Source organism: Budorcas taxicolor, chromosome 2 (assembly GCF_023091745.1).
Source record: "Budorcas taxicolor isolate Tak-1 chromosome 2, Takin1.1, whole genome shotgun sequence".
Taxonomy (NCBI): Eukaryota; Metazoa; Chordata; class Mammalia; order Artiodactyla; family Bovidae; genus Budorcas; species Budorcas taxicolor.
This window is the reverse complement of record NC_068911.1, coordinates 82126948-82143594: the sequence shown is the minus strand read 5'-3', so window position 1 is coordinate 82143594 and position 16647 is coordinate 82126948. Positions and strand designations below refer to the sequence as shown.

At 39.6% G+C, this 16647-nt stretch overlaps 1 protein-coding gene across 8 annotated transcripts in view; it reads left to right on the top strand.

The window, feature by feature from the left end:
- Positions 1-16647, top strand: part of PKP4 (plakophilin 4) — a 257367-nt gene that overhangs the window by 128826 nt on the left and 111894 nt on the right. For all 8 annotated transcript variants that reach the window (XM_052653958.1, XM_052653951.1, XM_052653943.1 and 5 more), the window contains one exon: positions 5306-5418. In XM_052653958.1, the coding sequence (XP_052509918.1) occupies positions 5306-5418 (113 nt within the window). The remainder of the gene's footprint in view (positions 1-5305; positions 5419-16647) is intronic.

Here is a 16647-nt window from a genome sequence, read left to right as displayed (position 1 = left end):
TCTTTTCCAATGAGTCAACTCTTCGCATGAGGTGGCCAGGGAGTTAAGCTGATGGCAAACTCTAAAGCATGTCTGAACCTGGCTTTTCTCGTCTCAGTCAGTGCTACACGCAGCCTGCCCAGAAGGATATAACTTCCTGGGTCACGAAGGCTCTCGCCAGCTGAGGGACCCCTGAAGGCATGACCTCTGGGGCAGCGAGTTGGGCCGCCTCAGCCACACATTTCTGTCTACCATACAAGATCATGAAAGCGAATCTTTATGTTTTCTTCTGTCTGCTTGACTCTCAGAGAATGATTTTTGATATACTTACCTGAGAGAGATGAAGTAAATATAAACAAAAGCTTCCAAACACATGTGAACTGACTCCATTTTTATAGCACGTCAGTACCCTTGACTTTCTTTCTAACCTTGATTATGGTCTTGTTTAACAGAATTTAAGGGGAAGTTTCCATGTACTAAATCACTGGCAGATGCTTTTAACATTATTTCCTTGCTCTTCTCAAAGGATCCTCCCATAATTTAGATGCCCAGTTTTAGAGGCGGTGGTAAGGGTCAGATTTCACACATTATGTTTAGAAGATTAAAAAAAAATTAAAATTTATGGATGGTATCACAGCATAATCCTCTTGATGAGTATTATTTTGGAAATCATTAGAGGTGTTTTTATATGACTGTATAATACTGTCTTCCTTGTCACTCAGTCTTAAGAATCCAGGGGAGACAAAATTATCAAATGTTTATATCATACTCATTCATCTTGATGGCAGTCACATGTGGGAGTTCAACTTATATTCTTTGGAATTAATATAATATTAATAATTTTACAACAAAGCATACATATATTTTGCTTGTAAATGTTCACAAGTATTAGGTAACCCGAACAGATTCCATGCTTTACAGCTTCCTGAGAGTCTGCTGTGGAGGCTTTAACTATGTTCTACTTGTGAGAAGGGTGGGCAAATAATGGGTGAAGTGGGTTTGATAAAAGTAGCCGGTGATGTTCAATATTATAGACTCTGCAGCTAAGAGGGATACAATGTGGACTTTACTCAGTCCAAACGAGTGTTACAGGAATTGCCCAACTTCTAAAAAATCAGCTGCATCATGGGCACTGAGGCTCTTCTCATAAACTTCACAACTGTAAATGGTTTCTAGAGGTCTATCAGTCAGAGTTTCTAGTTGCAAGAAAAAGACTAACATGGCTAATTATGTGGGGAAAAGATACTTATTAGTGGTTATTCGTGAATTCCCATGTTTGTTGCCAGGGCTGGAGAACAAACCTTGAGACTGAGCTCTCAGGAATAGTGTCCAAATCAAGGAAACACTGGCACTGCCATCAAGTATAAACATAGTTTGTGTGGAGGTTATTTCCATGTTAGAAACTTGGCCTCAATTTCTACTACAGGAAGTGCAGCAAGAAGGTGAAAGGAAGAGAGGAAACGAGCTTCGTGTTTTCTGATGTCAGCATCTTGGTTTCAGCATCCTAGTCACAGTCTGGCATCTTCTCGGCAGAGCTGAAGTTGCCTATATCTGCCTCAGAGGGAAGGAATTATGGGACATTAAGTTCTATTGTCTGCCTTAAAGCAGGAAATTTCCCAAATATTTCCTTGAAAGGATGCTCAAAAGACCATAGGCAGCTATAGACATAATTTTTTTTAAAACCCACTAAAATAGATTTTTTTTCTAAGAATGGAAATTGTTTTATTGTTCTAGTTTACAACATACCTTAAGCCTATCCTGGTAACTTTTGGCCATCCCCAAATGAAACTCTCCAGTCCTCAATCCCTATTAGCCACTGAACTGAGAACTCAAAAGTTATATAATGGGTTGGGGGATATTTTGAGATGCACAGATAGCCCTTTTGTGGCCCAGCTTGGTACAAGCAGCCAGTCTTCCAGGAAAAGAGGTGTATAATAAACAATCTGCAGTGGTATAGAATCCAGCTGCCAGTGCACGAGACTCAGATTGATTCCTGGATCAGGAAGATCCCCCGGAGAAGAAAATGGCAACCCACTCCAGTATTCTCGCCTGGAAAATCCCATGGACAGAGGAAACTGTCAGGCTACAGTCCATGGAGTCACACAGAGTTAGGTCTTATAGTCCTTGGGGTCACAAAGAGTCAGACATGGCTGAGCAGCTGAGCATACACACACACACAAAATAATTGAAAGAATGGAAGTGTATCACAAAAGCTATGATGCTACTAAGGACAAAGACTGTGAAGTAAACGTAATAGTATTTGTCCTTAAAATCAATGATCTTAGTCTGGTACTGAATATTATGCAGTTATTATCTGTCTGGTGTTTTTTGGCCAAATATTGATCAGAAGCCTGGGACCTAGGAATTGTTAAATAGAGGTAGGCAGTGTCCCCTCCTTACCCATTATGATCCTGTTTTACAGCATTGTTGGGCCAACAATTCAGTTCAGTCGCTCAGTCATGTCCAACTCTTTGCAACCCCATGGACTGCAGCATGCCAGGCCTCCCTGTCCATCACCAACTCCTGGAGTTTACCCAAACTCATGTCCATTGAGTTGGTGATGCCATCCAACCATCTCATCCTCTGTCGTCCCCTTCTCCTCCCGCCTTCAATCTTCCCCAGCATCACGGTCTTTTCCAATGAGTCCACTCTTCGCATGAGGTGGCCAAAGTATTGGTGTTTCAGCTTCAACATCAGTCCTTCCAAAGAACACCCAGGGCTGATCTCCTTTAGAATGGACTGGTTGGATCTCCTTGCAGTCCAAGGGACTCTCAAGAGTCTTCTCCAACACCACAGTTCAAAAGCATCAATTCTTCTGTGCTCAGCTTTCTTTATAGTCCAACTCTCACATCCATACATGACCACTGGAAAAACCATAGGCTTCACTAGATGGACCTTTGTTGGCAAAGTAATGTCTCTGCTTTTGAATATGCTATCTAGGTTGGTCATAACTTTCCTTCCAAGGAGTAAGCATCTTTTAATTTCATGGCTGCAGTCACCATCTGCAGTGATTGTGGAGCCCAGAAAAACAGAGTCTGTCACTGTTTCCACTGTTTCCCCATCTATTTGCCATGAAGTGATGAGACCGGATGGCATGATCTTCATTTTCTGAATGTTGAGCTTTAAGCCAACTTTTTCACTCTCCTCTTTCACTTTCATCAAGAGGCTTTTTAGCTCCTCTTCACTTTCTGCCATAAGGGTGGTGTCATCTGCATATCTGAGGTTATTGATATTTCTCCTGGCAATCTTGATTCCAGCTTGTGCTTCATCCAGCCCAGCGTTTCTCATGATGTACTCTGCATAGAAGTTAAATAAGCAGGGTGACAATATACAGCCTTGACGTACTCCTTTTCCTATTTGGAACCAGTCTGTTGTTCCATGTCCAGTTCTAACTGCTGCTTCCTGACCTGCATATAGGTTTCTCGAGGCAGGTCAGGTGGTCTGGGATTCCCATCTCTTTCAGAATTTTCCACAGTTTATTGTGATCCACACAGTCAAAGACTGTCAAAGCAGAAATAGATGTTTTTCTGGAACTCTCTTGCTTTTTTGATGATCCAGCAGATGTTGGCAATTTGATCTCTGGTTCCTCTGCCTTTTTTCAATCCACCTTGAACATCTGGAATTTCACGGTTCACTTATTGCTGAAGCCTGACTTGAAGAAATTTTGAGCATTACTTTGCTAGTGTGTGAGATGAGTACAATTGTGCGGTAGTTTGAGCATTCTTTGGCATTGCCTTTCTTTGGGATTGGAATGAAAACTAACCTTTTCCAATCTTGTGGCCACTGCTGAGTTTTCCAGATTTGCTGGCATATTGATTGCAGCACTTTCACAGCATCATCTTTTAGGATTTGAAATAGCTTAACTGGCATTCCATCACCTCTACTAGCTTTGTTCGTAGTGATGTTCCTAAGGCCCTCTTGACTTCACATTCCAGGATGTCTGGCTCTAGGTGAGTGATCACACCATCGTGATTATCTGGGTCATGAAGATCTTTTTCGTACAGTTCTTCTGTGTATAGTTCTTGTGTGTAACAACTGTTATTACTGCTGTATATTCTCCCACACCAGCTGGGCTCGTTAGAAAAGGACTGTCAATATCAGAAAGCAGTAAGAGTTCACGGACTGTTTTCTTAAGAATGATTCTAAGAATAGTTTGTAGAATTTGCTCAGCCAGTTCTGTCAAGTAGTTGTACCTTTACCTAATCTCACAGGGAGTTAATTCACTTTGCAATTGAATTGTATTTTACTGTCATAGAGAGTATGTTGTCAATACTATTATTATTAACAGAACTAAGGTAGTTCCATGTCTGATTAGTTCCTTTGCTTAAGGTGCATCTCCCTGGTATTTTGAACCAGTAGTCAGTGTCCAGTTAAACCACTTACAGTTCAGCATTTGCTTTGAGTAGACTTGTAAGGAGTTAATATGGCACAGGGGAGCTTGAGGTGTTATTGGAGATGTTATTTGTGGCCTAAACCCTTTAGAGTGTACATGATTTATAGATATTTTATAGCATGGTGTGCTTTCTATATATTAAAATCCTGTTAAGAGAACAATGAGATAAGTACAAATAATGTTAAAGCATTTCTCCTAGAATAGAATACTTGCCTTAGTGATGCATCATAGTATGAAAAATATAATTTCTTTAGACAAGCTTCCATCATTTTCATACAATTTTAAGTTCTATATTATGACTCAGACCTTTTCATTATTTTTCCTCTTGTCCCTTCATACAGTGACACATGAACGCATTTGTGACAATAGGAAAAATGTGTTTGTGTTATAGATAAATATAGCAAGACTTTTTGTGGGATTGTAATGATTTTTTTTTCCTTAACAATTGAAAGGTTTTGTATCTAATACTGTCAAGCGAGTCTCATCACAGCAATTTACTTTTTTTAATGCTGAGCTACCATACAGTGTGAGAGATGAAAATGTTAGCTGTTGAGGATGAAGAGAGTATTTATATTGGTTGGTGTGCCTCTAATGTAAGGACTCTGCAACCCTTACGTTACATCCCTGTTGCATAAGTACTATTTGAAGACCTCGATTAGAACCAAAGGGGAAAAAAAAAGGCCAAATAAGGATTTACGTATTTTCAGTTTCAAACAAAGACTGAAATTCTAGTGCCTTTAAGTTTGTTTGTAAGAGCTTCAAATCAGTAGGTTGTTGAGGCCCACAGTTCCATCCAAAACCCTCCTCTCGTAAGGCCACAGTATAGTGTTATGTTTTGGGCATGTTCCTGTGTTTCTTGTGACATACATGAATTCATGTATCTGCCTGAGCAAACCTGGTACTTTATGTTCCTTTTATTTCCTTGAATCACAGGAGCTTCAGTTTCAGCGACTCACCCGAGAACTGGAGGTGGAAAGGCAGATTGTTGCCAGTCAGCTAGAAAGATGTAGGCTTGGAGCAGAATCACCAAGCATCGCCAGCACCAGGTACAGGGCCAATGGCTCTATCTTTTTTTTTTTTTTAAGTTTGCAAGCTTTTTTTTTTTTTTTTTTAATATAAATTTGTTTATTTTAATTGGAGGCTAATTACATTACAATATTGTATTGGTTTTGCCATACATCAACATGAATCCGCCGCGGGTGTACACGTGCTCGGGGCTGGTGCGCTGGGATGACCCAGAGGGATGGTATGGGGAGGGAGGTAAGAGGGGTGTTCAGGACGGGGAACATGTGTACACCCGTGGCTCTATCTTTTTAAATGCCTTTATCTTCTTAACTGCCTTCAAGTCACAGGCCATATTAATTGTCCTAGATGCAGCAAATGATGCTTTCAGTGTTGTCACTGTTAACTTGTCTTCCTAAAATTGATACCAAAAATGTCCGTTTATTCTAATTTTGAGAAACCTCTTGCAATATTGATTATCCTTCAGTTTTGTGCTTGAAGTGTTTTATACGGCACTGGTACAGTTCTCTAGCAAAAGCCACTAAGCTGCCTTTAGAAATTTGATGTATTATATGTAGACAAAGTTAACGAATGGTTTTAACAATTAATTGCTAATTATTTGGTAAAGCTAATTGATTTTGGAAACCTGATATTGGTTTTCCAAGTAATAGCATTTAGCTAGCTTTGAAAAATGCCTTCATTTACCTTGAGTTTTCTAGAACTCTGTAAAAATACTATATGAAATGATTACTATTTGAGATAATTGTATATTCAAATCAGCACAAAACCAGTATATTACTGGACCAAAAAAACATTTAATCACAAGTATTGTTTTATATTTAAATAACCTGTTATGCTATTTTAAAACATCATTAGAATATGAATTACTGCCGCAACTCCAACTGGTGAATCATTGTTTATCCAATCTGTGGGTTTCTTTCTTAGTATTTACATATTCCAAGAAAGCCTACTATGCAGTACTTATGTTGCTTGCATTTTTAAGCTTAGTTTGTTTATTACTAAGTAGGTGTGTGCTTGTAGTAACTTGTCTCTCAGTTGTTTCTAACATCATAATTGTTGTACTTCTCTGTATCTCCTATTATTCATAGCCAAAAAATCCTTCTTGGTGAGTAGAATGCTGTTTGTAGCTGATTGCTATCCATTTTAAATTACTAGACAGATAAATTGTATTCTCATGAATTTTTTCATCTTTGATCCTTAACAGTTATGCACATACGTATGTTTAGTACAGCATGAAGCATGCAAATAAGATAAAGGAAACTTTAAACACAGATATCAAATAATGTGAACATTTTAAAACATCAGTTTTTATAGGATGAGAAATTATAAGCAAGGTATAAAATTATAAATCAAAAATTTCTAACTTATATATAACTCAATTAGATAATTTATTAAGAAAGTGAAAATTGTCAAAACAAAAATTTGTTTTAATTTTACCTATTTTTTAAGGTTATCTGTATCTTTAGCACAAAAAAGGGCAGTTCACAAGCTCAGTAATGTAGTGTTGAACATTTCCAAAAAGAATGAACCAACAGATTTTTTCAAATATAATTTATACTATTAGAAAAATTAAGTCCATATTTAAAGAATTCAGTTAAGCTGTTTATTCTGACAGTTTAGACAACTAAAATGAACATAAAAGTTTCTCAGTAAGCTCCTAGAAATACTTGATATTCAATAATACAGGTCAATAACTAGAGGAAATAGTAAAAGAGCAAAGAAAATCCTCAGGTTCTAGAAATACAGAACCAGAAGCCAGGGTCACAAGTATTTGAGCTGCCAGTGCAGGAGGCCTGGGCATAGTCAAGCCCCCAACAAAGCACTAGAGTCTTCGATTTAATACTCCTTTAGGGACCAAAGAGTTAGGCCTTGTGTGCTTGTGGTGGTGCACTTGAACTTGGAAACATAAGCCATGGCCCCCAAATGCACTCTTGGACAACCCCAGGCTTGTACCCCTGTGAATTTAGAGTCAAATATAACCATATGCATTGTTTAAGAATCTCCAGCTGAGAAACTAACATCACCAAAGATGAGCTCACAATCAGATAATTAAAAACTCACGTGAAAAAAAAAACTCAACCATCAGAAGAATCAGCAGGCCAGAGAGTAAGAACTTAATATCTTAGGAGAAAGTCTGATAGGTATGCACAGGAAGACAAATACAGATGCTTATTGTAACATTTGCAAAGTAAAAGCTTAGAATCAGGATAGATATGAGAAATAAACTGTGAATCAGTTCAGTTCAGTCCAGTCGCTCAGTCATCTCCGATTCTTTGTGACCCCATGAATCGCAGCATGCCAGGCCTCCCCGTCCATCACCAACTCCTGGAGTCCAGCCAAACCCATGTCCATCGAGTCGGTGATGCCATCCAGCCATCTCATCTTCTGTTGTCCCCTTCTCCTCCTGCTCCCAATCCCTCCCAGCATCAGGGTCTTTTCCAATGAGTCAACTCTTCACATGATGTGGCCAAAGTATTGGAGTTTCAGCCTCAGCATCAGTCCTTCCAGTGAACACGCAGGACTGGTCTCCTTTAGGATGGACTGGTTGGATCTCGTTGCAGTCCAAGGGACTCTCAAGAGTCTTCTCCAACACCACAGTTCAAAGGCATCAGTTCTTCAGCGCTCAACTTTCTTCACAGGCCAACTCTCACATCCACACATGACCACTGGAAAAACCATAGCCTTCACTAGATGGACCTTTGTTGACAAAGTAATATCTCTGCTTTTGAATATGCTATATAGGTTGGTCATAACTTGCCTTCCAGGGAGTAAGCGTCTTTTAATTTCATGACTGCAATCACCATCTGCACCATTTTTTGGAGCCCCCCAAAATAAAGTCTGACACTGTTTCCACTGTTTCCCCATCTATTTCCCATGAAGTGATGGGACCGGATGCCATGATCTTCGTTTTCTGAGTGTTGAGCTTTAAGCCAACTTTTTCACTCTCCTCTTTCACTTTCATCAAGAGGCTTTTTAACTCCTCTTCACTTTCTGCCATAAGGGTGGTGTCATCTGCATATCTGAGGTTATTGATATTTCTCCTGGCAGTCTTGATTCCAGCTTGTGCTTCTTCCAGCCTGGTATTTCTCATGATGTACTCTGCATAGAAGTTAAATAAGCAGGGTGACAATATACAGCCCTGACGTACTCCTTTTCCTATTTGGAACCAGTCTGTTGTTCCATGTCCAGTTCTAACTGTTGCTTCCTGACCTGCATATAGGTTTCTCAAGAGGCAGGTCAGGTGGTCTGGGCTTCCCATCTCTTTGAGAATTTTCCACAGTTGATTGTGATCCAGACAGTCAAAGGCTTTGGCATAGTCAATAAAGCAGAAATAGATGTTTTTTCTGGAACTCTCTTGCTTTTTTGATGATCCAGCGGATGTTGGCAATTTGCTGGTTCCTCTGCCTTTTCTAAAACCAGCTTGAGGTCTGGAAGTTCACTGTGAATAAGTAAACTCAAGAACCATTAAAATGAAATAACTACATGTGTCAACATGGACATCTTTGCAAAACAGACATTTGAGTGAAAACTACAAGTTACAAAAGAATAGATACGAGGTTATCCTTATGAACATTTAAAAATATATGTGATACTGAATTTAAATAGTGTTTAATATTATTTATACATCAGTGCATCTCTAGTAGAATTATAAAAAATAAATCAAGATGATACCAATTTAAGATAGTGGTACCTCTAGGGAGGAGGGGAAGGAGGGAACTATTAGGAATTCAGCTTTAGCCAAATCTGTAACATTTTATTCAAGATTGCCATCTGAAATAAACATAACAAAAATATTAATATTGGTTAAACAAGGGGATTCTTGGTACATGCATGGTGATTAGATACTTTTCTGTACTAAAAGTTTTAAAATATTAACTAAATTTAGGGTTATATAGTTTGAATTGGGTTATTCCACAGGTTTCTTAGAAATTGGTTAGTAAAATCACATTAGTGATGTGTGGCTTTGTGTCTGATTCTTAGTGCCCAGCTTGGTGCCTGGCATGGCACTGGAGCTCAGCCGGAGAATGTTGGGTGAATGAGTGGGTCCTGCAGAAATGGGAGCCTGGCTGACCCAAGAAAGAGGGGAGTTATGCACAGAAGTGTGTGTCACACTGCGGTATTGGAGGCCCACGAGGCACGGTAGTATCTAGGATGTGTCCTAAAAGTACCTCGTGTCTTTTGAGATTGGAAGAGTAAAGCTGGCCTTTGATTCTGGAGAACTGGGAACCCGTGAAGATGAGTGTCACCTTCCATTAGGTCTGTAAAGTAGACGTGTTGAAACACATTGTTGTAGTCGGAGGCAGGTGTTCTGATAGTGTAGGGTGAGGTCACAATGAAGAGAGGCCAGGCAGCAGGACAGGAATCTGTTATGGAACCTTAGAGGTCGAGAAGAAAGTGGGTTTCTTTATTCTGTGAATTCTGCTTGGAATGATAACTGATCCACTTTGATTGTCCTGGTCCCATCTCAGTTGGATTCTTATGTATTCTTGATATCCCCAACTAAGTGCTAATCAACTCTTGGCGCCTTTCCCATATTTCTCCAGGGTAGTCACCTCTTCATCTAAACTCTTATAACTGTTCTTCTGTGCATGTGTTAGCCTCCTATGAGGTGGTAAGGCCCACCCCAGCTCCCACCCCCACAGCCCTGGCACCCTGCTAAGTGTTAATTGAATGAATAATGTTATTTAATGAAGCTCAGTTTGGTTTAAGTTCCTCAGGTAAGCATGCTTTACTGTTGGTCACTTACTTGATATTCCCCCCTTCTCATAGCTGCGTTCTGCTCACCTTTCAGTGTGATTTTTTGGTGGACCTTTAGGAAGACTATTGACACAATTACTTTGCCCAGATTTAACACTGGCAAGAGCCATTTAGAAAATAGTGTCAGTGAAGGGAGATAGGCTTTTACTGTATCACTTGAGAGATCCCCTTTTTGTCTGCCAGTCCCCACCAACAGTCTCAGAACCAGAATCTAAAGATAAAGAAAATGGCTCTCAGACCCAAAGCCTCTTTCCTGTCAGCCATTTCTGATTTGCTCGAAGGACCTTAGAAGTGCCATCACTGCTTCCAGCCAGGAAACTTCCTTTCAGGATTCAGGTCCTTCTTACTTAGAAGTAAGGAGGATGGAGGCTTTCAACAGGATGGCGGATTTGAAAACCAGTTGTCTTCCACATTGTTTGATTTAGATCCTGTGTCAGAGTTTGTAAGGTGATCTGTGAGATTTTATTTTTCCAAGTCCAGATATGATCTAACAGGGTAACAAAAAGCATACTTCGATTTACTTTTTCAGTTGTCTGCAGTTCTTGCCATATTGGCCTCATCATGTGAACAAGAAGGAGGCATTGGCATGAGGGTCTGTCGAATGAGTGAGTGTAAGTTGCTTAGTCGTGTCCGACTCTTTGCGACCCTGTGGACTGTAGTCCATGCAATTCTCCAGGCCAGAATACTGGAATGGGTAGCCTTTCCCTTCTCCAGGGGATCTTCCCAACCCAGAGATCAAACCCAGGTCTCCTGCATTGCAGGTATCAGATTCTTTACCAGCCGAGCCACAAGGGAAGTCTAAGAATACTGGAGTGGGTAACCTATCCCTTCTCCAGTGGATCTTCCTGAGCCAGGAATCAAACCGGGGTCTCCTGCATTACAGGCGGATTCTTTACCAACTGAGCTACGAAGGAAGCCCCACCTATTGAATAAATGACTCTAATATTGTGCTCAGTAATATACTATGGAGCCCTCTCCCACATGGCTATAACGACAAGCAATTTGGTTTCCTCGCACTTGTAGTACCAAAGATGAATTTTGAACCCTGCGATGGTGTCTCCATTTTATAATAGGGAAACTGGACCTTTGCATGTGGTTATTTAGGAAGTATCCTAAAAAGTGAGATAGACGGCTGCCTTTGGCAGTTCTCTTACAATAAGCCTTGCTGAGAACGTTAGAAAACTCTTAATGATTATCAATGATTGCTAGGTTTTCTATTAATGACTGTTTGGAAGTAGTAGTCTTCTAAACAAGGTAGTAATAAAAATTTCCGTATCCAATATGACTTTTCATTTGTTTTATTTACTACAAAAAAATTAGTAACACTAGTAGTAACATCAGCAATATCAATATACAATCATCCTTAATCTGGAATTAATGGTGCTTATATCCAAAGATGATAGACCAAAAATAATCACTGCAAATTGAGAAATCTTGAAGGGGAGATACAGGGTTAGTTAATAGAGAAGTTAAGAGACTTTCTGCCTTTGCACCAAGTATGCTATAGTTACCTGTGTATGTAACAGTTATCTATTTTAATATTTCACCTGATTAATGATAGGCTATAGAATAGTAAGCAAATTATACCTTTTCTGCATTTATACTGAGTATAATATAGTTATTTATATATTTAATTTTTTTCCTCATTTAAAGTGGGCCTTGGAATCAGTTAATAGAGAAGATAGCAATTTTCCACATTTACCTTGCATATATACTACAGTTATCTATGTATCCAGCATTTCACCTTATAGAAAGTGGGTATGGAATCTGCTTATTTCTGCATTTGTAGTGAGTACAATATAGTTATCTATGTACTACTCAATATTTTACCTCTGTGTATTTGACACTTTTGGAAAATTCAAAAACCAACAATGGATGAGGGAATTAGGGCAAAGATGAAAACTAGAAAAATAAGATGAAGGTAAGGTTAAAATAGTATACAAAATGTTTCTTATTAGTATGCCATGCACTGGCTCAGAGTAGAGAGCCACTTTGACTCTGTCCTGGTTGCCAGGCTAAAGAAAGAAACGTCAATGAATTACGTGATTTCAAGTGTCTGGAAGATAAACACAAACCAGGTCGCTCAGGAGGATTTACTGTTCCCGGGGCTGAGACTTGAGAGGATTCTCTTGTGTGTTACTATTTGACCTCTGTATGATGAGGCAGGCAGCATGCCTGGTATTTTCTCTCTGAATTACAATAAAGTATCAGGCTCATAGGGTTCTTCCTTTGGTTGCTAAAGAGTTTATGAATGGATAGGGAAGCAACTTAGCTAAAGTAATTCTCCCAAGAGATCAACTCTGTCACTCCAGTTTGGTTGGGGAATGATATTCAGCATATGTAGATAGAGGGGTCAATTTCAGGTCCTCCATGCAGGCAGCCTGCCATGGTGATGTTCTGTCTGCAGAGCCTCTTAGAGTCATGGGTGGCCTTGGGTTCCAAGGTGTGAGAGGTCCATGTTGCAGATCACTGTGCAGGTACATGGTGCTCACGCCTTAGCAACAGAAACGGTCCTCAGGGGATGCTGAGGCATGTACAGCTCATCTCAGGAGAATCTCATAGCACAGGCACCTCAGAGGAAAGTAATACCCTTTACAGTGTCTGCTTCCCATGGGCTGAGCAACCACCTTCAGGTCCAAATTTTCACGAATGTAGGATTTATACTTTTTCTCTTTGCAGTATCATCAGTAGGGTGTTTTTCTCACCTCAGCCGATTTAGCAAGGGAACTTAGACTTACTCTGCCTACGTACACTTCCAAGGGCATAGAGGGGGACAAGGGTGTCCAAAGCTACATTCTTTTTAACTGACTGTGGAGTTACTTAGCCAGGTTGTAAAGTTCAAGAAAATATAAAGAGAAAAATCCTTAATTCTACCATTCAGACATAACCACTTTTTTAGATCACGTTTACTGAAGTGTAATTTGCTTATAGTAAAAATGTTAACGCTTCAAAAGAGGCATCCACTTCTAAAAATCTGCTGCATTTCATTCTCTGCAAGAAAAGTTTGAGATAGTTCCGTCCAGCTAACTTTTTGTCTTATTCGCAGAGCCCCACTTTGATATACCACTTCTAAGTTTCAGTGGCTCCCACCAGCCTGAGGAGTTCTCAGGGAGACAAGTGCTTGGAGCTGCACCCAAAGGATGCTAATTTAGCAGTGGTTAGAGATGACTACAGCCTTGCCATGGCAAGCTGCACCCGGGGTAGAGGACTTGGCCAGGGGAACTACTGCAAGGTACATCCAGCCTTCCAGTATTCAGGTTATGGTCTGTATTGCATGTTTTATCCAAGCAGAGAAATTACACTAGTGGTCAGCTTGCTGAGTAACAAAATTGTGGAAGGAGAAGAAAATATAGTTCAAAATGAAAAGTCAGTAAATATGATCTCACAATTGAAGAAATTATCTCTGAGATTTTATAGTACACAATTCCAAAACTATTTCTAATAGTAGTCTTAGAATCTTAGCAATGCCCAGAAACGGAAATTTCACTTCTCATTTACTTCTTGATAAAGAGAAAATTTATTTCTTTGGGACACGTTGGTTCCACATATTTTACCGTCTAAGTAAATCATAGCTTGCCTGCTCCTTAAGATGAAGCACTAAATTTTCATTTATATTGAAGTCAAAAAGACATAGTTAAAAAGTGCATATTTTATTAGTTGTGGAAAATACTAATGACAACTTTTGAAATTAAAGCTTAGTTTAAAATTGTTGCTTTGATTTTATTTATTTTTTTGCACATTGTTCTAAAATTTGTTTTTGTCAGTTGGATGCAGTTGGCTCCTTAGCATTCTCTTTCCTTTAACTGACTGCCGTTGGTGTTGGGAAGTTACTCTAGACCCTGAAAAAAACTCCTGTCCATATCTATCAACTGAATGAGGGGGGAAATGGGTGGCATTATTGAAATTAAAAAACTTCCCTCTCATCCTAAGATGATCTCTCCGTTTTGAGTTAGTTAAAGCTTTGCTAGAATAGAATTCTTTATGGTTTCAAAAAGGTCATACAATCTTGACAAATAGTTTTCTTACCACCATTTAAGAAAAGGACTCTGTTATTTTTTCATGAAAAGATTTGATTCCCCACTGCCATTCAGACTTTTTTTTTTTAATACTTTATAGGATCATCTGCTAGTGCCCATCAGGCTTCTATTGATACTATTAAAAATTCTAAAAATGCCTTAGGGCTGACAGTTGCAGAAAAGGCTCTTTCATGGGTCAGGTCTTTTCTTCAGCAGACATTTTTAAGTCATTGTGAAATACACTTGCTCAAATGGAGAGTCTTTGAAAAGACTGAATGCTTATGGTTTGACAGCTTATTACTTATTTAATGTACCGCTTGAGGAAGATGCTTGATAAAGTTTTGTCCCTTTGACCTTCAATACTCTTACTGAAAGCCAAAACCTGGATTTTTTATAATAGTAATTTTATTGAGATATATTTCATATATCATAAACTTGATACTTTTAGCTGTATGAATACCTTTAGTAATTTTTAGTATATTCACAGAGCTGTGCCATCATCACCACTGTCTAATTTAAGAACATTTTCACCATTCCAAAAAGAAACCCCCTACCCATTAGCACACTTCCCTGGTGGTTCGATGGTAAAGAATATGCCTGCAATGTGGGACACACAGGTTCGATCCCTGAGTTGGAGATCCCCTGGAGAAGGGAATGGCAACCCACTCTGGTATTCTTGCCTGGCGAATGCTGTGGACAGAAGCCTGGCAGGCTACAGTCCATGGGATCCCAAAGAATCAGACATGACTGAGCAACTTACACACACACACACTCATTAACACTCCTTTCCTATTCTTCCTTCCCCCTAGCCCTAGGAACCAATAATCTATTTTCTGTCTCTATGGGTTTGCCTATTCTGAACGTTTCCTATATGTGACATCATATGATATATAGCCTTTTGTAACTGGCTTTTTTCACTTACCATGGTAATTTCAAGGTTCATCCATGTTTTAAATATCAGTTCTTTATCCCTTTTTATCTCCAAATAATATTTTACTATATGGATATACCATATGTACATATATGGATTACTAGCTGGATTTAGAAAAGGCAGAGGAACCAGAGATCAACTTGCCAACATCTGGTGGATCATAGAAAAAGCAAGGAAATTCCAAAAAGAAACATCTATTTCTGCTTTATTGACTACACTAAAGCCTTTGACTATGTGGATCACAACAAACTGGAAAATACTTAAAGAATTGGGAATACCAGGCCACAATTACCCGTCTTCCTGAGAAACCTGTATACAGGTCAAGAAGGAGCAGCTAGAATCTGACATAAGACAACAGACTGGTCCAAAATTGGGAAAAGAGTACATTAAAGCTGTATATTGTCACCTTGCTTTTTTAACTTCTATACAGAGTACATCATGCAAAATCCTGGGCTGGATGACTCACAAGCTAGAATCAAGATTGCCAAGGAAATATCAACAGCCTCAGATATACAAATAACAGATGATACCTCCTTAATGGCAGAAAGTGAAGAGGAACTAAAGAGCCTCTTGATGAAGGTGAAAGAGGAGAGTGAAAAAGCTGACTTAAAACTCAACATTCAAAAACCAAGATCATGGCATCAGGTCCCATCAGTTCAGTTCAGTTTAGTCGCTCAGTCATGCCCGACTCTTTGCAACCCCGTGGACTGGAGCACACCAGGCTTCCCTGTCTATCACCAACTCCCAGAGCCTACTCAAACTCATGTGCATCATGTCAGTGATACCATCCAACCATCTCATCCTCTGTCATCCCCTTCTCGTCCCACCTTCAATCTTTCCCAGCATCAGGGTCTTTTCCCATGAATCGGTTCTTCGCATCAGGTGGCCCAAGTATTGGAGTTTCATCTTCAGCATCAGTCCTTCCAATGAATATTCAGTGCCCATCACTTCATGGAAAACAGATGGAAAAAAAATGGAAACAGTGACAGATTTTATTTTCTTGGGTTCCAAAATCACTGTAGATGATGACTACAGCCACAAAATTAAAAGATGCTTGCCCCTTGATAGAAAAGCTATGACAAACCTGGACAGCGTATTAAAAAGCAGAGATATCACTTTGCCAGCAAAGGTCCATATAGTCAAAGCTATGATCTTTCCAGTAGTTGAGGCTGGATGTGAGAGTTGGACCGTAAAGAAGACTAAGCACTGAAGAACTGATGGTTTTGAACTGTGTTGCTGGAAAAGACTCATGAGAGTCCCTTGGACAGTAAGGAGAGCAAGCCGGTCAATCCTAAAGGAAATCAGTCCTGCTTGTTCATTGGAAGGACTGATGCTGAAGCTGAAGCTCCAATACTTTGGCCACAAAGTATTTGATGCAAAGAGCCAACTCTTTGGAAAAGACTCTGATGCTGGGGAATATTGAGGGCAAGAGGAGAAGGGGGTGACAGAGGGATGATACGGTTGGATGATATCATCAACTCAATGGACGTGAGTTTGAGCAAACTCAGGGAGATAGTGAAGGACAGGGAAGTCGGGCATGCTGTCCA